Source organism: Xiphophorus maculatus, chromosome 11 (genome assembly GCF_002775205.1).
Source record: "Xiphophorus maculatus strain JP 163 A chromosome 11, X_maculatus-5.0-male, whole genome shotgun sequence".
NCBI classification, from domain to species: Eukaryota; Metazoa; Chordata; class Actinopteri; order Cyprinodontiformes; family Poeciliidae; genus Xiphophorus; species Xiphophorus maculatus.
Window position 1 is genome coordinate 30,395,413 of NC_036453.1, and position 24,119 is coordinate 30,419,531.

Here is a 24,119-nt window from a genome sequence, read left to right on the forward strand (position 1 = left end):
TGACATTTGCTTTGTAGGAGGGTTCTTTTTTTAATAGTGACAGCATTGCTAAAGTCATGAAGCTATTCAAACTGAGTACACAAATCATGAATCAAAGCATTGCAACAGCACAGTCACATTTCACGGAACAGATTGTTCACATGAAGGATAAGGGACATATTAGTGTTAATGCAGGAGAGCGCTTACTCTACTTGTTCATCTTTGTTTAAGAATTTTCATTTGGTTCTGGGAACTGCATAATGAAGAAGGAAGTGCAAAAAAGAGACACCTATTAAAAGTATGATCACACATGGTGTGATGCTAGATAAACCAAGTGATTTAAATTGAATTGGTTGTTGCTACTACATGGTCCTATTTCCAAAAAACAACCAAGACATGTATTTTTTCCTCATCCTGTAAAACATTTAAATACAAAATCATAACAAGTTTGTTTGTCTATTTTCTTTCTGTTTCCTTCAGGCTAAAATGTCTGGGTGATGTGACTGCTGCTGATTCAGGGTAACCTGTGATCTAAACATGTGTTGGACAAACCAACATAGATTTTCCTTTCCTTTCGTGTAGATATCGGGAACAGTCTGTTGGGTTAGATGAAGTGGTAGAGCAATAAATCATCGGGGTTGTTTATGCAAAGTTGGGCTGCAGAGCTAACAGGTAAGGTAGATTCAACAGTGTGGCAGTTCACTTTGGATCATGTTTCATGGGACAGATTGTTTACATGAAATATCACTAATATTGTAACACAAAAAGGTCCTCATGTGACTCATTCCTTAAAAGTTTTATTGTACAATTGTCCGACTTTGTTTAAAAGTCTTATGCTGTTTTTTTAATTAGTGAAACAATACAATTTAGCTAAGGAATAGGATTTTTAATTTCAAGTTGAGCATTGATTTGTTTAGATGTCCCATAGATTGCTTCAGGAATGATAGAGAATATAAGTTTAACATTATGCTTACAATTAGTGTAAGTATGATGCTAATTAGAGTAATTATTTTTGTCAGTTTCAAGTTATTTTGAAATTGGTTTCATTATCACTGAAACCAATCCCTCGTTAACAGATTGGTACCAACAATTTGGTCTATGTGTGTAAATGATGCATGTGAATTAGTAATGAAAAATTCTGAAGTGTGTGCACAAGGACAGGCTCTAAAACACACAGGTGGTTTGTCAAACAATTGTATTGTTTTCCAATATTACCAGCATTATAGTTGAATACAGACACAAAAGTAGCTGGGTCATAACAGAATCACGTTTCACTGAAGATCTTACAGGAAGTGGAAGGGTTGCAAAAAAACAAGATTGTTTGCAAAGGGTAAGGCTGGAAGATAAAGGGGTGAGCTGTCACTTAATCCACACATGGCAAAAAATCTATGGTTATAAAAATACTGTAAAAAAAAATTATCCTTACAGATTTCTTTTCTTTTACACTTAAATGTTTTAGATCATTAAACACCCAAAACAGTTTTTCCAGGTCAGAATTTTATTAATAAGAGGAAAAAGCTACCCAAACCATGCTAGCTGTCTGCGAAAACATATTAATCTCTGTGATAAATCAGAAATAAACTGTGATTTACCACCAGTCAACATTTAGATTACTGCCAGACCTGTAGGGAAAAAGAAGAAAACCCTGGATTTTAGTTGGAAGAGTGGACAACTTAATAATTGCAATTACTCCTGCAAGTCGCACCCTGCACCGATAGTGAAAAAAGCTGCACTAATACTTCTACTGGATTTCTAAAGCACATGTGAACTGATATACGATCGAAATTAACTTTTACACAATTTAAATTTTCCCATAGATTTCACAAAATAAGCAAGAGTTGAAGTTTATGTTTAAGTGGATTTCTCCACTTAAGAATAGATGGCTCTTTAGTTTGCTTTGTAGGAGGGTTCTTTTTTTAATAGTGACAGCATTGCTAAAGTCATGAAGCTATTCAAATTGAGTACACAAATCATGAATCAAAGCATTGCAACAGCACAGTCACATTTCACGGAACAGATTGTTCACATGAAGGATAAGAGACATATTAGTGTTAATAATAGCGCAGGAGAGAGTTTACTCTACTTGTTCATCTTTGTTTAAGAATTTTCATTTGTTATGGGAACTGCATAATGAAGAAGGAAGTGCAAATAAAGAGGGACCTATTAAAAGTATGATCACACATGTCAATAAAGTAATTATTGGAAGTTCTGTGCATTTAACTGAATCAACCACTCTGATTAATATACTTTTGAAGATATAGAACTGTAATGAAATAATTTGAAATAATGTTTGTGTTGTCGTATTGTGTTAAAAGTGTTTCAAGATTTATGATTTTCATAGAATACAAGGCTTTATCCTGCCACAAATTCAAAATTCTTAAGATTCTGAGGTTCATTGAATTTGATAATAAGATAAAACACATTTAAGATAATGCCGGTCTACTATCACAACCTGAACAGCAGTTTAGAAAACAAAACATTAGCATTTACAATTTAAATAACTTAAATTCTAAGCTAAAACTATAAGTACTGTGATATTTAAATTTGACAGCAAGCTTTGTTGCCAAAGTTATTTAATTTTTCTTCCTTAATGATGCTCCTAGCTGTTTCATTAATTAATTATTTCTTGCCTGTCCTTTCAGTTATTTATTATGTATAATTTCTATTACTTTATCAATAAGTTGATTTCCAAAGACGTTGATTTCCACTGTATAATTTCAATATCAGAGTAAAAGCAGCTGAATAAATTTTTTGTTTTGTTAAAAACTATGATTTTTCTTCTACTTTATACACTGCGTTGTGTTGGTTTGGAATGTAAAGTAAAAATATGACACCTGATTTGAGAGTTTAAAATGCTGTTTTCTGTTTTTAATGCCACCCTGGTTAAGTGACCATTCCTCTCATCAAAAACGTTCATTGGTAAACAGTTTGAATACTCTAGTGCTGTACCTTTTTTGATGTTCTATTTTCCAAGAACGTTTTCTTCTACTTTTTCACTCAGACCATTTTAATTGAAATAGTCAACAGCTTGATTTCCTTTCTTTTTTTAATGACTAAATGCTTCTTCCTCTTTTTTGTGCTATATTATGTCCGTGACTAAATTCAGGCTGTGAGTCTTTATTTTGGTAGGCGGGATCCGGAAGTTGCGTCATGCTTGGTCGCGGCACTCCTGAGAGTAACTATATAAGAGTTCTTCGTGCTGCAGCTGACTCAGTTATCCTGTAAACAATTGTAACGGCGCATGACAGAGAAGCTTAGAGACAGGCAGCGGGACACTATGACGATAAACACACTACCCAACGGGACCACTGTGACAGAACTGGGTCAGTTTCTGAAAAACCCACCGGAGGGTTTCACCGTGAAGGCCGTGGGCTCGGCTTACCAGGTCCAGTGTGGAGAAGAGAACCTGGTTTTCATCGATAAGTTTCACTCCGGGGACTTTGATGTAGTTTTCCAGAACTCACTAGGAAGGTGAGTAACAGACACACTCATTACACAGAATAAAGTATTCAATAAATCTGCACAAATGAGACTCATTGAATCTTGTTTTTCCTCCCTCTCCTATAGGAAGCTTAAAATGCACAATTTGTGGGAGTATACCAGCATGAGGAAAAGTCTGCTGTCCAAGAGGATCTATGTGTTGGTTTCTCTCTGCGATCAAAGCATGCAAGAAACCAGCAAGAAGGGGCCCATAAAGCCCAGAGGTAAATCTCCCTTTTATCCTGCAGCTGGACTAGTTTCAGTGTTTTTCATTTGGTTGCATGCACCGGTTTAAATGACTCATGTTGGGCAGCTTGCAGCTGGGTGGAGTAATTGGCATAAAGTCAGCACAGAATTGAGGTCACTTGGACATTTTTTTTGTGTGTGTCTAACTACAAACTCCTACTTGTCCCTATTTAAAATGTTTTCCATTGTTTGCAGCTCTGCAGGAGTACGTGTTGTCCGTCAATGGTGGGAATCCGATGATGAAGTGGCAGATGCAGAAAGGCCTGGACTGGACCATCTCCTCTGTGGGGGGAGAGAGCTACAGGGTGGAGGTAAACTCAACTGTTTTTATTTGTTCTGTGTTTATTCTTAATTTACTGCAGCTGCAAATTATTTTTTATAACTCAATGTGGCTCTTCTTCCATTTCAGATTGACTTGAGTGAAATCTTGCAGAGTTTGGCTGCTGAAGGCCTCATTGCTGAGAACCTGATGAAATATAATCCGACATGGAAAGATGCCTCCTTCACCCTTAAGTACTACTCTGATGCCCTATTTGACTTCCCTCACTGGTTGGGCCGCAGCAAAAGATCATTTCAGGCAAGTCAGCTGTTCTTATGCATTCCTATTCATAAAATTTACATTTAAGTGTTTTTTTATTTAACCCTGGGCTTTATTTTTACAGCTGAGACTGATGAGAAACAGATGAGGGAGACCATAAGGATTGTATCTGCTAAGTTTCCCAGCATCTGTTGCTGCACATTTTTAAGAAAACTGAAGAGGAGTGTTCTCATCAGTGAAGGAGAAGCCTATCAGTCGAACTCTGCTGCTTTGTCAGGAGTTTGGTATTTGAACTGCTGGCTTGGAATTCATCTGCTGTTCAGTGGGTGGAAAAGCACCAGAAAAGAAAATGTGGGATGCCTTTGACATTATAGTCATACATGTAAATAATAATAAAAAATTAACATGTACGTACATATATATTTAAATTATTTCATTCTCCAACTGGGTTCTGCAGTTGTATGTGCTGTACAGTGATTGAACATGTTTGGAATGTTTTTGTTTCACTTGTGTTTATTTTTCTTAAATTTGTTGAATATTTTTATATCATGAAATAAAACTTTTCACATGTGATTAAAGCCTTTTAATTCTGTGACTTGTAGCTTGAATGTGGGATATGAATAAAGCATTGAACTTAAGTAATGAAGCTATTGACATGAACTTCACAGATGTTCGTAATAACCCAAGTAGTACTACTTAGAAATCAACATGACAATTTAAAGTGGAACAATATGGAGGGATTATTAAAACTACTTGGAGAAATAAATCAAGAGCTAAAAAAATATTTGACAGTTTATCCCTTTATAGAAACTAGTACCTTACATTGGTTAGGAGGAATTTGAACTTCTGTGAACCCTGATCTCCATTTCTGCCTGTTCAGCTTAATTCTAGTTTAGCCCATTCAATTAGCTGTTTCATTTGTTTTCTGAGACCATTAGCTAAAATCCACCCTAATTTGATTTATATATGTTCCCATCATCAAATCTTACAGTTCTGTTTTAGTGATGTGGAGAAAAATGTCTCCACCAAATTGCTGTCTGTTCTCATGGACCAACAGGACCAACTAGTGCCAGCTAGTGTTTGGTGGTCGTTAACTCTTGGACAACTTTCCAGATTATTTTAACTATTCTGCTGAAAATCTTGTGACGAGTACTTAGTTGTGGCTGGTTTATGGTAAAATTCTTTCCACCCCAAGGTTGTTCCGGTAATCTATGTTTACTGGAACATTCAGCAGTTTAGAAACACATCTGTGATTAATTCGTTCAGTAGGTTCTGGAACATTGAGGTTGTAATTCTTGATTCCCACTTCTTGCAGGCTGGAAGTAATCTCTTTTATGTGTTTTAATAGGGATTAAACCAGTTATTTGTTGCTGATAGGGAGTAGTGTTGCTTTTTAAGTGCTGACAGATTTCTGCAGCGTTCTTAGCTGTCTATGCCTTCTTTTAAGCTAATTTTTGTTGTGTTCAATTGCTATTCCCTGTGCCATTAAGCTTTATTACAACTAGCTGAAATTATAGACTTATTTTTTGTATTATGCATATGTGTGAATTATCTGTGTTACATGTCAATAGCCCCATTATTAGCGATAAGAGATATTCACTGCTAAAAACACTGACATGTTCAGTACTTATGTTCCTCCCTATATGTGACATGCTGAGCTATGGGAGGAGCAGGAGAGCAGATGCAGCATTTGTGATGGTTTCTACGTATTCCTTGTAGTCGCTGCCATAATAGCGCCACAGCAGGTAGTTGAAGACGCCCACAATGCACATCAAGGACAGGAAGGAGATGATGCGTTTTCCAAACAGGTATCCAGGAGTGCTGTGCAATAAAATAACCAGTCAAAAATGATTTCTTTATACATAATAGATAACTCACTGGATAAACTGGCTTACCTTTGAGAGCTCTGTCCCAGATATCCAATGAAATACTTCTGTCTGACAAGAAGGTAGATGATCCCGGCGAAGGCTGCAGGGGCTTGAGGAAGCGATAGGGCAAAGAAGTTGGATTTATAACTTATACAAACTTTTTTTTACACTTACATGACCTGCTATAGCATAAATGTAATGACAAGTGTACAATTTGAGAGCCCAGTAAATCTATTAAGTCTGAAACATACTTGATTTTTTATCTATATTTTAGAAGCTCTTAACTATAACATTAAGATATTACCGTAGTTGCAGGGGTGCTTCCAGAAAGATTTGGATGGCGTAACAGATGGGGGCCACAAATATTACAAACGTCAAGCCTCATACATAATTTCTCAAATTTAATTTCAGCATGCTGCTGTAATGGAAATTAAAATTCTAGTGTCATTTGAGTAGAGTTCAACATTTCATAAAGCTTTGTATGAATCAGTACATAAATGTTGTGAACCCTTAAAGCTCGTCCTTTCCCCATTTATAATCATGCTTAAAAAAACTAATTTAAAAAGTGGCTATTGTTTGTGCCACTGAGACTATTGCCAATCATTTGATCTGCTATTTTGTGTGCAAACACTGCAATATACATTAAGTATGCAATCAGATATTGAGATTTTCTTTCAATTCATTATGCCAAAAAAGATTGTCAAATAATATGTTTGACTATAGTCCATGTTTTACAGCTAATTGTAAGTGTCACATACTAAAAAAGGGTACACTCTGTTTTGCTGCAGCTGGAAATGTTGAATAACATGATTCCAGTAAACATAAAAAGTATTCCTTGTTAACAGAACTCCTCTCAAATGAGTCAGACCCCCATGCCTGTAAAAATGAAGGACAAAAGCAAGCCTATTGACTTAGTTTAATCATTACCTTGACTGAGACAAACTCCTGCACACCACATCACTGCCAGAAAAGTGGGGTAGGCGTCCATGCAGTTCCGGCTACGATTAAGCAAATTGCATTTGTTAATTGTATTTGTTAATTAGAAATACAATTGTTAGAAAAACAAAATGATAGAAATACAAAAATCTCTCTACCTACAGTGCCCAAGACAAGACAAACAATGAAATATGTTAAGATTGGACAAGTTACAACCATCAGAGAACACATTATTGGCAACAGCTGTAATTAACTAAGGGGAAATAATTTGCAATGATGGGCTGAAGAAATCGCTAAAGGGTTGCAGAAAGTTGCAGCAATAAAAATGAGTTAATGGCTGTGGGGTAAAGCTTTTTAAATGCCCAGTTGTAGTAACTAGGAAACATAATTGTCATAGAGTCTAAAGCTGCACACAAGAAAAACTGAAAGTACACTGTTGGTCTGCAGAGAAAAGCATGCTAGTTAAATTAGATTTTGCTTTTCCAATATTTTATGTGGTCAATCCTAAAGTGAAAGGTTGTAGTTTCATATTTATGTTCAGATTGAGTCATGAGTTTAAACTTTAATGAATCATGAGAGCAAAGCAATAAAACAAAACATTGATCTGTGAATCAAAGGTTTGTAAAACATGCCCCACCTATCAAACAGCTAGACACGCCTTCTCAATCAGTTCAATGCAAAGTTGTCTCTGAACTTTTGACTGATCATACATATGATTAATTTCAAAAGATTTGACCTTCTGCTTGGAAGGATTTCTGTATTACATTTAAACTGGTTCTTTTCCTAGCACAAACTCAGCTTTTAACTGCAATGATTTTTAACAGTGTTCAGGAAGAGACTATTCCAGAACCCTCTATAGACAGGCGAGGTAAGGTGAGGCACAGCCCTTTTATATGCAGGCCTATAGCCCTTTTTTTAGCAGCAAAATGATTCAAAGTGTATTACATAATTGGACGGAAAATAAAAATAACAAAAAAGCAAAACAACATGACATTGCAGTGGCAAAGTAAGAAAAAACAATGACAGCTTGATGTTCTATTTGTGTTTGTGTATCTAAGGTTTTGCCAAGTGTATCTGCTACGCAGACAAAAGAGAGGATATGATTTGAACATTTTCTGTTAAAACAGGAAGAGTGTTGCCGCTTGTGGACTAATGGAGTAACCGGAGAAAAGTCTGTGTTGTAACTCACTCCCAAACAGTAGATATAAATACTAAGCAACAGAGAAAATCTAAAAAAAATCATCTCCTAAACAGGATTATCATCTAGTTCAAGTTTTGTTAGTGTTATGAACTTCTTTTTATTGAAGCTATTATCATTTATTGGATATTTTCACCCAAGTGAGAATGCAAATTAGGTTTTTTGAACCAAAGCCAATACAAGTTTTAAACTAAACATATTGCATAAGTACTTTTTAAACAAAAAATATTTACATAAAAAGCAAAGTAATAAAGGTGGCTTGTAAATTACTGGCTATTTACAGCCAATTTTTTTTATATCATTTAGTTTAGGAAACTAGGAACAGCCTCCCAGTGGTGGGTAATATTTGGAGTAATTTAAATAAAATTTAAACCTCACATTACACAAAGTAATCTTATTGTATTTCTGGTTTAATTGCTACTTTATGTTAACAGAGAGATTAAGAGTTGAGAAAAGGGCACTCACTTTGCACAAGACACTCGCTCAAAAGCAGACGTGCTCATGTTGCGGTTCTTGCATTCCCTCTCAACCTTTTGAGCAAAAAACACTGAAAACACAAACAGAAAACTGTTATACAGTTTAGAAAACAGTTTTTAAAATTCCTTAAAAACTATTGTCTTTATCTCACCATTCTGAAGAACACTGATGAGCGTGACGATGACCAGCAGGTAGATATTTTCCACCACTTTGCAGGACTCCATTACAAAATCGTAGTTTCTCGATGGACTCTGAAGCTGGGGAGGACAACGCTGCTCTTTCACATTCAGGAACGTTTATTTAAATCCAGACATATGTATGCTTCTCTTATTGACAATATGTACGCTACTATTGCACCCCCAGCAAACACACAAAGATTCTAACTTCCTCTTTATGTAAATGATGCTCTGGCTCAACACAGAGGTCTGTGTATCTGTGTGTGTTTATGTGTGAGATTGCATAGAGTTCATCCACCAGTACACTTGTTTATTCATCCTTTGCAAATTTTGTTCCCATCATGGCAGATCATTTTAATTTCTGGGGAAATTTCTGGAAAATAGCGATTATATTTACTTGGCAGGAGTCATGTTGGGCCCATTGGTTTTATTTAGGAAAGCATCTATTTCATTCCCATATACTGTAGTTCCTCTACATCTGGTAGACCAAGACAGAAAGAGTATTATTTTGGAAATTAAATTAAATTCAAAAGTATTTTGTGAAATAGAAGTAAATGATGCAAATGAATACTTCTTCTTCTTTCTATTCTGAAATGATGGATTGATTAGTGCACTGTGAAATGTTGAAATACTTGGAAGTTGTTTTGTAACCTAACCATGTTTTTAAAACTTTACCTGTGTGGTGTGTTCCTTGACTTTCATTAAGTTTATTCACAAATATTCTCCAACAACCATGTGAGGCTTTAAAAGAATAGCTGGATTCACACTGAGATTAAATCAAAAGTGGATTCCATTAACGAATTAATTGACTTTTCAAGGCAGCGTGGTTGCAGTGGTTTTTATTGTGGGTTGCCAGAATAATTTGAATCGTGGCTTTATTACATTTCTGAATGTCATATTGACTACAAATGGAAATGTAATTTATACAAAAGCAATGAGGAAGTGAGCTGCGTGAGTCAGATGACTTAGCTTTAATTTTAGTCAAACAGCGCCTGCATGTGGAAAAACTGCTTCCTTTGTTCTTTCTGTTTTTAAACAGCCTTGACATTGCCTTCTGTGTAATTAACAGAAGGCAATGTTAATTGTTCATGTTCATTTTTCAACATGAATTTAAGTTTTATACACAATAGCAAACTCTTCTTGAATGAATACCTATTATAAATCTTATCCAGACACTGTGTCTGGATAAGACTGACAAAGAAGCCCGGACCGAAACGAAATTTAAAAAGCGAAAACCTGCGATCTATTACTGACCTGTCGCATTCAAAGCACTACACTGAGTACACGAAGTCAAATAAAATGAAACCGGAACCCGGATAATATGAATATTTTCCCTTTGACGATGTCTTGTGCTCAACTAAGTCCCATATGGTCTAGCGGTTAGGATTCCTGGTTTTCACCCAGGCGGCCCGGGTTCGACTCCCGGTATGGGAACTTGACGTTTTGCTGTCTGCTTTATTCTGCAGCTTTCATACTGACTTGCTCAGTCCCAAAGCAAAAGTGGCAATGCTTCACGACACTCTTACCATATATATTCCTTTATTTAATCAGGTAAACCCCGTTGAGAACTAGATCTCATTTTCAAGAGGGACCTGAGCAAAAAATTTGCAATACACAGCAAGACTTCTGAATGTTTAACTCGTTTGTGAACACTATATGTATACTGAATTATAAAGTAAATGCAACTTAAATCAAAAGCAGTATAAATACTTTATTACATTAACAGCTGGCCAAAGGTTGATAATTAACAAATGAACAAGAAGTTTAAATTATTTTAATGACATTAAAAACCTCTCAGCTTCAAGTCACTTGTAAAAAAACAAATTATAAAAATGTTTCAACCTTTAACCAGGCTTCTGTGTGATCTTTTTGCATACAGTACACAAGAAAAACAAAGTGCAATGTTTGAAAAGGGTAAAAAAAAAATCATGATCAAGTTTATTTGCTGTAAAATTGTAGTCGTACACAAACATAAGGACTCCTATGTAAATGAAGAAACAGGCGAGGCAGCTTACAAAGTCATTTCATATGATTTTACAGTTAACTGTGCTTGTAGCCTTCAGGGTAACGAAAAGTAAAAATCTAAAGTGCACCAACGTCCTCGATCTGTGTCGGTCAGCTTAAGAAATCAGAGAAAAACTCAAACTCCTCCAGGAAGTTGTGATCTTCATGCTGAGTTGTTCGATAGTTAGTTGGAGTCACAGCTCCGGCACCGCTAACCACACAGTCCAGTTGGTTCGCCCCATCCTGCCCGCTAACCAACATCTCCAGGAAGCCAGTGCTGTCCGGGGAAAGGTTGCTGGCTGTCGTTGCCGGGGACAACAGGTCAGAGCAGGCAGAGCCGTCGTAGGTGCTGGAGCTCACGGTGCTTGGAGAGTTGAGGTCGGTGCTGTCCGGTCTGAGGTGGGCCCCTCCTCCAGTTCCCAGCAGTTGGTTCAGTTTTGCCAGCTTCTTTTTTTTAGCTTTAAGCTTCTTCAAGAGTTTGTATCTGAGGGTTTCAGTGTCACCCAGACCTGAAGAAACCTTTGAGCTTCCCGGTGTTTTAAATGAAGATATTTCAGTGAGCCGAGGAGACGTGCTAGACGTCCATGTGACAGGGGCTGGGTGGTTAGACGAGATAGCTGGAGGTAACGAGGATGGAAGAGGAATGACGGGGTTGGGATTCTTTGCACCAAAACCACCGTACATCTCTGCAGCTTTTGGTGGGAGACCCGTACGTTCTTCTGTACTGAGCGGAGGTCTGGGGACTCTCGCAGGAATCGGGGGCATCTTCACCGGTTTGGGAGTGGAGTGAACAGGATGAGATTGCTTCACTTCAGATATTACGCCATTTTGTGTGGGAGGAGGATGTGAAATGTTTTTATGAGATTGATTAACAGGGTGTCTGCTTAGTATGTAAGACCAGCGATCTTTCTGAGTCAAGAGCGGAGGGGAGTTGTTAATAGAAGACACAGTGGATGTCTGCTCTGTAACAGCAGCTGTGTTACTTTGAGCAGGGCAAACGGATTCGGGTTGCTCCAAAGGTTCGGGTGTCTCAGAGGGCTCAGGCGGAGGATCTTTGGAGGAAGCTGCTTTTTTACCTTTCTGCCTGCGGACGGTTTTCCTAAGGTTAGGTGTTCTACTTTGTCGTTTTTTTGCATTGGGCACAAACGTGGGATCACTCACCAAGTTGTCTGACAACTCTGAGTCACATGGGCTGCTGCTGGGAGCAGACTGAGCATCGGTGTTGTGACACAAGTTGCCCCCTGCTGCAGGGATGGAGCTGTCGGGTAAAGAAGAAACTACGTTTTCAGTAATCACAGGACTACTTGGGTCTTCTGCTTGTTGGGTTTCCTTTACAGGGCGCATCTCAGACTGAACCGAATCAGGCTGAAACTCCACCAGGGTGAGTGTGATTAAATCATCATGTGTAAGGCCCTCAAAGGTGTCAAGCAGGGTGGAGTCACCTATCGATGTGTTGACATCAGCTGAGGTGCTGCAGTCTCCTGACAGAGCGCAGACGATATCGGTGTCGTTGTGAGAGGTAAGAAAAGACTGATCTGGAGTCTGGGTTGGTAGTTCTTCTGTGCTCAAGTCTTTCAAACTGGGAACCGCTTCAATGTCAGCTGAAGGAGGTTCTAGCAACACGTTGGACAGAGAGCAGAAGGACGGCTGCGTCTCCTCTTCCTCCTCCCAGAAGACAACATGGATTTCCTGAGTGGGGATCTGCAAGTGCTGGTGGGTTTCACAAGCATTTTTTAAATCATCATACTCCAGCCATGATCCTGAAGGAATAAACATGACAATTAGACATGGGTCAGGTTAAATTAACGCAGTGCTTCTCAATTTCAGTCCTTCTGGCCCCCTGCTCTGCATGTTTTAGATGTGTCTCTATTCCAGAACAGCTGATCCAAATGGTTGCATGACCTCTTCTGCAGCCATCAAGTACTGCAGAAGGCTCTTAATTAACTACAGATTCAATCCAGGTGTGCGGTAGAAGAGAAACACCTAAAACATGTAGGGCAGGGGGGCCTGAGGACCAGAAATGAGAACGACTAAAATAACAAAAGAAATGTGGTTGATAATGTATTAAACTGATACAGAATTATGCAAAAAGTGTGAAAAAAGATCCACAAAACTGAACAAAAGATTAAATTAAACCTTTGTTATTGCACACACTTTTATACCAGTTCCTTGTTCTGCTCTTTATGGAGTATCTGGGAGCATAATAAGCCGACAAATAGCATTTAAATTAGTTGGGTGGGTAGTCGACCTGCAGTCAGCTACTTGAAGCTCGCCAACCTTCGCTGTAAAATAGTGTTTGTGTAATAAGAGCGATCAGGGGGGTTTTTTTCTTCTTTTTTTTGCAACACCAAGTAATTACAAACAGTTGAATTTGGATGATATTTTTAGGTTTCTTTCAACCAGCTGACAGGAAGCGCACAGCAAGAACAGCCTCTCTTAAGATGCTGCATTTAAAATCCTACATCCACAACAGAAATCTAGAGTGCAAAAGAACTGAATTTAAAGACAAAAACAAAATCAATGGATACGAGGACCAATGGCCAGATGGGGTAATGAATGAATGAATCAACAGGAGATAGATCAATGACTGACAAAATAGATGAATGATGGGATGAATTAAAGGGTAAATGGATAAACAACATGAGAGATTGATTGATAGATGGACAACTAGATGTATGTAGAAATACAAAGACAATATAAGATTCACAAATGTGAGTTGGAATCTGACTCGCAACCTTCACATTTCTAGACAACCACTAATCTTTAACACCTACCATCTTCATTGTAAATCCAGGTGATGAAGTGCTTGAGTTGCTGGCTGTACTGGATAACAGCAGTCACTGAGTAGCGTTTCCCCTTGAAGCTGAAGGCGTAGTTCCTGATGTTGTTGTGAGGAAGCCCCTCCACGAAGTGCAGTGCAAACACTGGAGGTACACTGCAAAAAGACACGAGGAAAAACAAGTCTGAGACTGAATCAAGTTACTAAAAAACAAAACCTGGTAGGTGTCCATTAATTTTTTTTTAGAAATGTTTATAGAATATGAATTTGTATTCAGCACTGAAAACTCCATTACCACAGTTAAAACAGATAATGGCAGCATCATGATGTGGGGATGGTGATGATGTTATCTATGACCTTTATGTTGAATTGTATCAAGCCAGGCACTTTGTTGAACTTACTTCAGCTGCTACTGACCCTTAGACACGTTTGATAAGTGCAGGGCTGCAACTAACAATGACTTTAACAATTAGTTTGTTTATTCTGACAATCGGATAAAATAAATTGGCACATTCTATACATTTTTCATTTAACTACTTAAGCAGTCTTGTACCATATTAGAAATACATAGAAACATGCAAATAAATAAGCATATCAATTCATTGTGTTAATAGGAAGATAAACATTTTACAATAATGCAAAACATAGCATTCCTTTAGTGAATTTGAACTGTCTATATATATATATATATATATATATATATATATATATATATATATATATATATACTTAAGCCAGTTTTGGCTTAAGTACTGCTGTGAATATGTTTTTTTAGTATATGGTCATTTGTTTGAGATTGTATACTCTGGTTAACAATTAATCAATTACTAAATTAGTTGACAATTATTTCAATAATATTAATCGTTTCAGCCCAATCCAGGCGTTTGGCAGAAGAGAAACACCTAAAACATGCAGGGCAGGGGGGGGCCCTGCATGTTTAGATAAATATGGAGCTTTACCTCTCCAGTAACATCGTCCTCCTCTCGTTCTTCTTGCAGCATGCATTACAAGGAGCTAAATGAGCTGCATTGAGAGGAGTCCAATCAGGCACAATATTTGTGAAAGTTGGGAGAGTTTTTTCAACCCTGAAGAGGAAAACAAAAATAGATAAAACAAATGGAATAATCCTTTTATTTATTGAAACAAAAATCAGTAAATTAATATGTTAAACTGAAGGACTTTCAAGCAGAAAAATGTCTAATATTTATCAGCCACAATCCAACTTAGTACCAACATTCGTTATAACATATAACGTGCAATGAGAACTGTGAGGGAAATTATTCCAAGTTCTCAAAATTACACAAACATTAATACTTTAGAAGGATAAATTAAAATTCTAATTTAATACGGTTTTAAATTTTTAAAAATTAATTAGATCTAAGAGTTTTAAGCTTAAGGATGTTTCCCTTTAAGGCTTCTGTTTGATTTATTGCACATAACAAACCATCACCCACCTTTCTTTCGTGATAACTTTGCATGCGCTGCACTTAAACTCCCAGAGAAAAGTTGCTTGGAAGAGACGCTCCACCCAGGAGTCCAACTTGAGCAGAAGAGGCATGGCAAAAACAGGAGTTTCCCTCTGACCTGAAACACACAAACACACACATAGCTCAGAGAAAGATTGCATGTCTAAGATCTAATTTAAACTGTAGCTGCACACCATTTCTGAATACGTTTAAACAAACAAATGTCAACAGCCTCAATATCTTAAAGCCAAATACAAAGCCTCTCCTGAACCTCTTCTGTCTGTATCAGCATGTTTTTCTTTTCCTTTACTTTGAGTATTAAAGAAAAAAAATGCTTCCACCCTCAAACAGGGCAAGATGTGTCATGTTTCATAATAACTGCTTTAAAAGCTCAAATTCAGCCTTTTACATTGATACAATGACTTATGATGACTGGTTTTAACTGTCAAAGAAGCTCGACTGAAGTAGAAAAAAGCATCTGGCTTAAGCTGTTACGACATCTTAAAATGTGGATCATAATAGCTGTTTAAGTCTGGTTCATTCTTGAGAACAATTTCCAGATTCTTAAATGTGTAGCGTTTATCTGTTTTATTATATGCAAGTATAGACATGATGGGGATTTCCAATCATACCACTCAGGGAGAAGACAAGTTCTGCGACCCAGAGATGAACAAGTTTTGGTCTGAAATGTGCAGATTGACCCCAGGACGACCCCAGACAGACTGAAAGGCCACTCAACAAGAAAAAAAAACCCCTTTACTTCAAAAGAAAATGCACACAGGGACCAAGACCTTCATTTCTGGAGACATGCTCTGTGATCTGATTAAACTAAAGTCAAACTGTTTGGCCATAATGACCATCGTCCCTCTTGTACGTCTGGAAACACTATCTCAATTGTAAAGCAAATAGATGGCAGCATCATGCTGTGGGACTGTTCCGCTGTAGGCGTAACTGGCGCATTTCAGAAATTCATGAAGAAAGAAGATTATGTGGAAATACTGAAGCAACATCTAAAGACATCAGGCAGAAAATTAAAGCTCAGGGAAAAACAATAACACAATACAAATGGAGAAATCTAACATGATCTTACCCAGTTTGCAGTGCAGTTTGGGTTGCAGTAGCTTGAAAACAGACATTCTGAGATTCTGCAGGTCAACATGGGCGTTTTGCAGCACGTGACTCGGCACCCGGGGAACACCATCTAACCAGAAACAAAAATCAGTCAAAACAAACACAGTCAGATCCTGCATTATGGTTTTAATAACACACTCTGAACAACTGGAACATCTCCCAAAGAAGGAAGATGCAATCTAAGCAATAAAATGAACCGTCACTTTTGTGTTTCAGTTCTTTAAATGAAGGTCCAACAAAAACAGCAATCTTCAAAAACAATCCTTAAATTACGCAACAAGCGACATACTATTAAGGACACAGTTGGTAACAAATGCATTTTTTACACATTTGTTAAAACTTTCACTATATTCCGACAGTATAACATGAGACAGATAATCTCGGGGGAATCAAGCTCCTTTGCTGGTTCCCATGGTTATTGTTAATTACAATTAATTAAGTAATGAAAACTGAAACTGAGAAAACATTTATGTTAACTGAGAAAAATAAGTGATAATTAATAGGGAAAAACTATGACTAATTGGTACTACATCATGTGTTTTTAAAACTAAAACATAGTGAAATTATAAATGTAATATTTCATTTTTGTATTTAAGAATCTATTTATTAATCCCCCCCACACAAGCAGTTTACGTCAGGTATTGGCAAATTACGGCACTCCATAATCCTCCTGGCAGCACTTATGCTAATCCACAAAACGGTGACACCAGAGTCATTTAGTTGTATAACAATAATTGAATAAACTTTTTGAAATGGTATCTTCTGTAGAGTATTAATTACCCAATCGATGCATACATAACCACAATACTATGACCTTTGTGAATTCTGTGCGTAAAAATTAACTGAAGCATAAAAAAGTTAAACTACCGTAACGAAGAAAAACTAAACTACAATATTTAACTAATAAAAACTAGAAAACACACTAAAAACTAATTAAATCTAACTACAGTATATCAAACAGAAAGTCACAACAAAATAAAACTTAACTATAATGAAAACTATAACTATAATGAAAAACACACAACTGTTATAACCCTGGTGAGCAGCATGTGACTGACAGCGCTGTGACCCTCCTTCTGGCTCTGATTGGTTGTTCCTGGCCAATCAGAAACAACCTGCTATGTTTTTTCTGCAGATGTCAGTAGGACCACAAAGAGGCAAATGACAGAGTTTTTCACAGATTATCTGTCAGGACATGGTGAGAGTTTTAACATCTATGTCGAAAACATAACTTATGTGTAATTCTCACACTTCCATGCTGTATATACATTAAATAAAATTACCTTTGTCAGTTTGCTGATGTTCCTGGACTGCAGCACAGATGCCTTCATGTTTTCTCAGCAGCCGCCACACAGACGAGCGCTGAGGCTGATGTTCAGGTCGAAGTTTTCTCAAGCTCTTACAGTTTACCAACACAGCCAGCAGAGAGTCCAGCCAGCAGAGGTTGTTGCTGTTTCTCCACAGAAACTGTTTTGGAACAGAGACAAATTTGTCCAACGAATCTCGACTCTCTGAACGAAAACCGTTAACGTCTCGACATGGGAAGACGTCCGCCTCGAGGGATTCCTTAGTTGTCGGCTCATTGCATAGAGACGATGGGGTTTTGATATTATCTGGATAAATGGCCTGACTGGAATTGGATCTGCTGCATGTGTTCGATGCTGGAACATTGTTCTGCTTTGCTGCATCTGGGTAGACAAGGTGCGGAGAGAGAGAAGGGGGCTCGGCTTCATTACTAGCCAACAAAACGTCTGAAGACGATCCAACAGAACTGGAGCATGCAGGGGGAGCAGGATCATCTCTGTCCTGAACATCTTTATCGTCCCAGTCTGCTGTCTTGACATCTGGACTTTCCTTGTGGTATCCATTCACCATTTCACTTCCAGTGTTTGGGCTTCCACTGTGGCCATTTGTCACAGAGTTTAAAGAGCAATTCTCTAGAGAGCTGACAGGCACGCAAGAAACACTCTGTGGTCGGCGATCGCCATGTTCGCTTAGTCGCTGCCATTTGAGCGGAGATTCAATCACGTCTTCCACAGCCAAGGAGTTTTTCCTTTTGTTCCCAACCGAAGGCTCCACAGGATCCAGGCTAGCCAAAACATCCTCCAGGGGCCGAGTAACCAGTGGGAAAAGACACTATATAGGAATATATACACCTTTATTAACTACAGTCAGGAAAACAAACATACTGTATGTACTACACAAACATGGACAGACTGGATGGAATTTATTGTAAAGATCAGAAAAATCTAAAAATGAATGTGCTATTGCAGTAAAATAATCTCACACTAAGAAAAGAAATCTTAATTTGGAAATATTGATGCTCTTGTCCCATCATACACACCTGACCAGAACTGTGAGACTAGCAAAGAAATGACAAGTATTCATATGTTGTTCTGGCAATAATATGAGAATGAAAATGAAAAAAGAAGAAACAGGAGCAACAGATTATGCAAATAATGAAAAGCATTTAGACTCACACCGGCTGTTCATCAGCTAATTAAAAGTTTAATTCCACAAGCCAAAAAAAAAAAAATTATAATCTGCACACATATTTAGCAATGTCATGCTTCCTAAATGGAAAATATAAAACACAACACAAGCTGACAAGTGGTAGCATGAACACTAGGGATACCTTAGCAACCAGATAGAAGAGCAAAGTCTTCTAACTAAATCTAATAATTTAAATATGTTTATATTCCTCATAAACATTCTTTTTTTTCCTACAAACCAAGCACAACTCTTCAACTTTAGCAAAAACATATGTAGGTCCATACAAAGTTTGAAAAAAATAAATAAATCTCTCTTTACATTTTTTGGAGCATGAGTTGAATTTGCTCTGTTTACTTGCTGAGGCAGAACCAGCTAAAACATAGCTGAATACTCACTTTTCCAAATAAATGCAGCATATTTGGAATTTCATGCAGGATCAACTTGTCCTTGGTCTGATTTTCAATTTTCATGCCCTCTTTTACTCTTCGCTACAACTCTAGCAGTGAGCTTTGGAGTTATTTTTGGCTCAATTACTACCCTTGCTCATTGAGCGTGGTGACAAGATAAATATACAGTCTTGTGACTGGTGGAAAAAATAAAATAGGTCTCTGTGTCACAACATATTTGAACCTCTGGGAAATATAGTCAGGTTTTACTAATTGGAAGTGCCTAGAAACTCTCAATATAAAGTAAATAAATTACCAAATAAAATATTATGTAAGAGGATTGGTTAAAGATATAATTTTGTTAAAACTATTTCCTAACATTTCTTTTTTTTTCTACAAAAGTCTTGATTTTTCAAAGTCAGGTTACATTACTGCAGTAACAGATTATTTTCATTTTAAGGCTTCTTACCCATGTTTACCAGAATGCCAACATGTCTTTGTAGATGTGATTGTGTGTAAACAGTACTGAGATTTACCTGTGCGTTTGTGCAGAGGGTTATGGATTCCTGGAGATTGATCCGGTAGGAGCGTAGGGCAAAGGTCAACCCTTTGGAGTTACACCAAGGACAGTCCTTCAGTGAAGCAGCTCTTTCCTGAACCTACAAAACAAAAATCAAACATTCACAATCTCACAGGTAAGCAAAGATGTCAGGTTAAGTAGATTGAAAGGTGGGAAATTGTTTTATTTTTTAGTTTACACTTTGAAAGTTTGAATAGATAGCAATAGTTCATGTATGTAAGAACAGAAAAATAAAAAAAGAAAAGAGAAAGTGAGACATTAGCCACATATTTCAAACAAACAATACTTTCGCCTTTTACCATCAGATTTCCAGTTATGCTTAATTTCATTTTTCATTCTTTGTTTCTTCAATTAATTTGGATTGGTACTGTCCAGTCACAGTGTCTCTCTCAAATACAATTCAGCTTTGCGCAAGTGACAACATTGAGAGGAAACTGAGTTCCACTGACTTTTCCCAAATACCCCGCCTGCGGTGAGGCCAAAGCCTCCAAACCAATGCCTTCGCCAGTCATTGGCAAACAGCTATCGCTCCTTGGTTCCACGGCTGCCCGTTGCCGCTCAAAGCATATCACCATGTCACTGCAGCCTGGCTCATGGTCAGAGGAGCTGAGAGGGAGGATACAAATAAGCACAGAGCACAGGTTAAAAAGTTATGAAAATGCATGGGAAAGGAGGTTAGGTTAGAAAGATGAAAGGTAAAAGAAGTTTTTTCTACTTCTTGAATAGTTGGTCCCGTCTTTTTGACCTCATCTCGTACATAAAGGAACTGAAGGAGCTATTGCTGCGCCTGGGTCTGTTTTTCCATTATTGCACAGATTTTTTTGCAGCTGCAGCATAGTGTCTGTGTTTAGCTGCATCTCTCTCCTACATGAAGCCACTGAAGAAGCTACACTTGATTAGCTTTTTCATTTAGTACTCCAGAGTCAGTGCATCTACATTTTGTGTGTGTGCATCTAATCTGTCTCCTCCAAACACCTGAGTCTGGGCTATAGCTGCTTGTTTAGCAAAAGGGATTGCTGCACAGTTAACAACACAATGCAGTCAACTAGCCGCATGTTTATTCAGGAAAAGTGATTGCTGTAAAATCTGTGACTTAATGCAGATGGCTGCCTTTCCTTGAATAAAATGAATGAATATGAGACTGTGTTTCTGTAAAACAAAACTAGAGATGACATTTGTTGTGAAGCGGTGCTTTAATATAACTAACCGCACCTGAAGATAAGAAAGGGGCAGCCATGTATTACTTTAATCTCTAGCTACACAGTAAAAACTCAGATCACTACGGCATCTGATTGAAAGTTTTAAACCTCAGCAACAGTATGAGCAAAAGAACAAAAAAAGCATGTTTTATAAACATTTAAAAATCTTGATATACCTTCATACTGGTGTTGGGCTGATGTTTGCGAAGACATATTTCAAAATTGTTGAACCTCTACACCAGGGGTGCCCAGTCAGTCCTTGAGGGAGGGCATCCTGCATGTTTTAGTTCTCTCCCTGGTGGTAATAATCTTTTCAGCATGTCAATGTTCTTCTTAGACCTTCTAATGAGCCATCATTTGATACAGGTGTGTTAAACCAGAGAGAACTAAAACACGCAGGATGCCGGCCCTCCAGGACCGACTTTGGTCACCTCTGCTCTACATATTTGTTATCTGCATGGTGCAATCAAATTAACAACTACACGAGTATCTCCATTGAAAAAACTCCAAATTGGTAAGACTATTTTTCTATAATTAACGAACCTTGGTCCTTGAATGTTCTATCCATTCTCAAATTATTGTGCCATTATTAGTAGATGGCTTGGCTACAAATATTTTAGAGAGATTGTGCTGCATGTTATCTATCATTTACTAATGAGAGTGTGTGCATTGTTTAGGGCATATAATGAGTTTGTTACACACCTTTTATACAGTAGCACTAATAGTTTTGTTTAGTACAATGACAATAAAGTGCAATCAAATAACAGGTATTATTTATTCAACCATAATTCAATTTTCTAGACCTGATTAATACTTGCAGAGGTGCAGGAGGGTGGTGGTTTCTTTTTCCAGCCCTTAATGCTTGAGGCAGGATACAGGTTATTTAACACTTTATAAACAACATACATGTCTATGTCCAGGTTGTTTTAATGATTTGTTTTATATTGGGGTTTTTTTGAATGGCCAATTCTGACCAGAATGCTCATGCTGGCTTAACATCAACTTTCTTGCATTGAATAACACTTTTCCTCATTGTCCCTCCATTTTTAGGGAAGCCTGTCTTAGTTTTTGCACCTTTACGTCTTCTTAATTGTAACTCACCAGGCTCCAGAGTCTATAGAGAAGATGTTACCTGATCTGCTGATTTTATTCTAATAGAGTTCTGTCATAATATTGACTCCAAAGTTTGTAAAAAAGGTTAAAAAAAAAATCTAAGAGTAAATGAGTGGACATACAATTTGTGTCCACTGGTGGTTCATCAAAAACACTACAAATCCAGTTCCTGCTGTCCATGGTACTGGACAGTCAGCTTAACATAATTTGTATGTTTAAAAATAATAATAAAAAATACTATTCTAGGAGGCCACAGTATTATAATGTGTCAATTAGAATATAAAAGCGTCACTATTATTTAGGAAAGTTGTAGAAACTTCTGCTATTATCAATTAAAATCATATCAAACAGTCAAATAACGTTAAAATTGACAAGGTACTGAATATTACTTTTAAAGTGTTAAATAACATCGCATGCACACCGACGTAATGTGTTGGTTATTTTAAAATAGATCGTGTACAAAGTGCACCTGAATGAACCATGAGGATATTCTGCGACCATAAAACTGTTCTGAATTCAGACAGCATCTGTAAGCGGCCTATACCATGATTCTACAGGAAAGGCAATATCGTCAAGTTATAAACTATAAAATACGACAAAAACTAAGCAGCTTAGATTTTCAGAATCATTTAGTGTCTGAGCACATCAACATAACTCTCTTTATACCTGGAACAACTACTCTATTTGTTTAACTCAGTGTTCAGACTACAAGAAAAGCAGTTTGAATTAATGCAGCAGCTGGAAATACTAACAAGACGACTTATTGAATTAATAATTCCTTACTACCTTAAGTGTTACTTGTTTGTAGGATACAGAGTGGAAAATAAGGGCCACTACACTTTTCCACCTGTCCATGATTTTAACTATATAGCAGCACACGAGAGACTGATACACTACAAAATTACATGACTTTTTAAGCTTGTTTTGACTCTTAATGCTGTAGAGTTTAATTAAACTCTACAGGTTTAACGGATAACATGCAATTTTGAAGGATAGCACGTTGCTAACCAACTAGCTTTGTTAGCTTAGCCGCATGCACGTTTTTCTCTTCAATTATTCAAAGCAATACATACCAGAACCCGCGTTAAACTGGGTTTTATTCGGTGATGTTTAATAAATAAATCCATCCACGCAGCGTTTAAATTTTTATGCCCGTCGGTGCAGAGACTCCATGTGCATCTCCTGACAAACTCGCAACAGAAACGTTCTCCTTCCGCCCGCCGCCGGTGTTGTGCGTCCGCCTTTGTCTTCCCCCTTCGTTGAATGACGGCGTCAGCTGGACTCCACCTGGTGGATCGGTGCAACTGCAAGAGCTCAACTTATTGTTCATATCAACTTAACACTGCACAGCATATCAAACCAGAACCAGCCGGTTTGGCTGAATTAAAAAGCTCCACCACGTTTAATGACGCTACATATTATTGCTACTGTAAACTGATTACTTGACTTCCTGTTTTATAAGAGCATGCTATATGTGTTTACATTTCTGAATGTAAAATAGAAAAATAAACTAGCATTTTACCCCCCACCCCCCAAAAAAATCTTTTACAAAATAGTAATAATTTTTACATGTTTGCTAACTTTGAAAGCAAAATAGATTTTGTTCCACTATCAGATCTTGTTACCGTAGATCAGAACCAGTGGACTCAATGGAAGAAACTACTGAAATGCTTTTCAACTTTGTTACAAACAGATAAAATCTCTCCATACACACTCTGTTTCTGGCTTTGCAAATGACTATATATATATGTATATATAATGTGTGTGTCATGTGTCATCTGTTTAAGAACGGATAGGTGGGGGTGGGATGGGGTCTACATATGTCGCTCACTGTGTGTCTACTTCCATTGTGCCTTAACTCCCCCATCACACATTTACAACACATTCACAGACGTGCAAAGTCACACACAAACACCTCCCTTAACCCAATCCCGCCTCTTGCACTCGCCCTCCTCCCTTAAGCCCCTCCTGTATCTGCAGCTCTCCTGTCCTCTATTTTCCTCTTGATGACAAAATGAATTTGCATATTTTTCCCAGGGAGTGCTCATTAGAATGCATAAACATGAGCCG

The 24,119-nt window shown here is 37.5% G+C and overlaps 3 protein-coding genes and 1 non-coding gene across 4 annotated transcripts; 2 read left to right on the forward strand and 2 right to left on the reverse strand.

The window, feature by feature from the left end:
• The first annotated feature begins 1,209 nt into the window (after nucleotides 1-1,209).
• On the forward strand, nucleotides 1,210-4,735 carry medag (mesenteric estrogen dependent adipogenesis). The gene is made up of 5 exons (XM_005808425.3): nucleotides 1,210-3,450; nucleotides 3,547-3,683; nucleotides 3,901-4,016; nucleotides 4,115-4,282; nucleotides 4,368-4,735. Exons 1-5 carry the CDS (start codon nucleotides 3,221-3,223, stop codon nucleotides 4,389-4,391), a joined length of 675 nt encoding a protein of 224 aa, XP_005808482.2. The 5' UTR covers nucleotides 1,210-3,220; the 3' UTR covers nucleotides 4,392-4,735.
• A 76-nt stretch (nucleotides 4,736-4,811) lies between these two features.
• On the reverse strand, nucleotides 4,812-9,099 carry alox5ap (arachidonate 5-lipoxygenase activating protein). Its single transcript, XM_005808424.2, has 5 exons — nucleotides 8,874-9,099; nucleotides 8,711-8,792; nucleotides 7,039-7,109; nucleotides 6,139-6,220; nucleotides 4,812-6,064 (listed from the first exon to the last, which is right to left on the reverse strand). Exons 1-5 carry the CDS (start codon nucleotides 8,944-8,946, stop codon nucleotides 5,902-5,904), a joined length of 471 nt encoding a protein of 156 aa, XP_005808481.1. The 5' UTR covers nucleotides 8,947-9,099; the 3' UTR covers nucleotides 4,812-5,901.
• A 1,161-nt stretch (nucleotides 9,100-10,260) lies between these two features.
• Nucleotides 10,261-10,332, forward strand: trnae-uuc. The gene has a single exon. It is a non-coding gene; the product is annotated as a tRNA-Glu (tRNA).
• Nucleotides 10,333-10,589: 257 nt separating this feature from the next.
• Nucleotides 10,590-23,322, reverse strand: uspl1 (ubiquitin specific peptidase like 1). The gene is made up of 9 exons (XM_005808423.3): nucleotides 23,123-23,322; nucleotides 20,187-20,343; nucleotides 19,694-19,816; nucleotides 17,562-18,414; nucleotides 16,238-16,348; nucleotides 15,136-15,265; nucleotides 14,641-14,766; nucleotides 13,677-13,837; nucleotides 10,590-12,662 (listed from the first exon to the last, which is right to left on the reverse strand). The coding sequence occupies exons 2-9, from the start codon at nucleotides 20,310-20,312 to the stop codon at nucleotides 11,014-11,016; spliced, it is 3,279 nt and encodes a 1,092-aa protein (XP_005808480.1). The 5' UTR covers nucleotides 20,313-20,343; nucleotides 23,123-23,322; the 3' UTR covers nucleotides 10,590-11,013.
• Between the last annotated feature and the right edge of the window lie 797 nt (nucleotides 23,323-24,119).

Excerpts from the sequence above, each read along its gene's own strand:
- alox5ap (XM_005808424.2), bottom strand. The coding sequence starts at position 8,946 with ATGGAGTCCTGCAAAGTGGTGGAAAATATCTACCTGCTGGTCATCGTC. Across the intron at positions 7,110-8,710 it reads GAGCGAGTGTCTTGTGCAAA|CCGGAACTGCATGGACGCCT; the intron begins GTGAGTGCCCTT and ends GCTTAATCGTAG. Across the intron at positions 6,065-6,138 it reads CTGGGACAGAGCTCTCAAAG|CACTCCTGGATACCTGTTTG; the intron begins GTAAGCCAGTTT and ends TTTATTGCACAG.
- uspl1 (XM_005808423.3), bottom strand. The coding sequence starts at position 20,312 with ATGGTGATATGCTTTGAGCGGCAACGGGCAGCCGTGGAACCAAGGAGC. Across the intron at positions 14,767-15,135 it reads AAAGTTATCACGAAAGAAAG|GGTTGAAAAAACTCTCCCAA; the intron begins GTGGGTGATGGT and ends TTTCCTCTTCAG. Across the intron at positions 13,838-14,640 it reads AGGACGATGTTACTGGAGAG|TGTACCTCCAGTGTTTGCAC; the intron begins GTAAAGCTCCAT and ends GTCTTTTTGCAG.
- medag (XM_005808425.3), top strand. The coding sequence starts at position 3,221 with ATGACAGAGAAGCTTAGAGACAGGCAGCGGGACACTATGACGATAAAC. Across the intron at positions 3,684-3,900 it reads GGGGCCCATAAAGCCCAGAG|CTCTGCAGGAGTACGTGTTG; the intron begins GTAAATCTCCCT and ends CATTGTTTGCAG. Across the intron at positions 4,283-4,367 it reads GCAGCAAAAGATCATTTCAG|CTGAGACTGATGAGAAACAG; the intron begins GCAAGTCAGCTG and ends TTATTTTTACAG.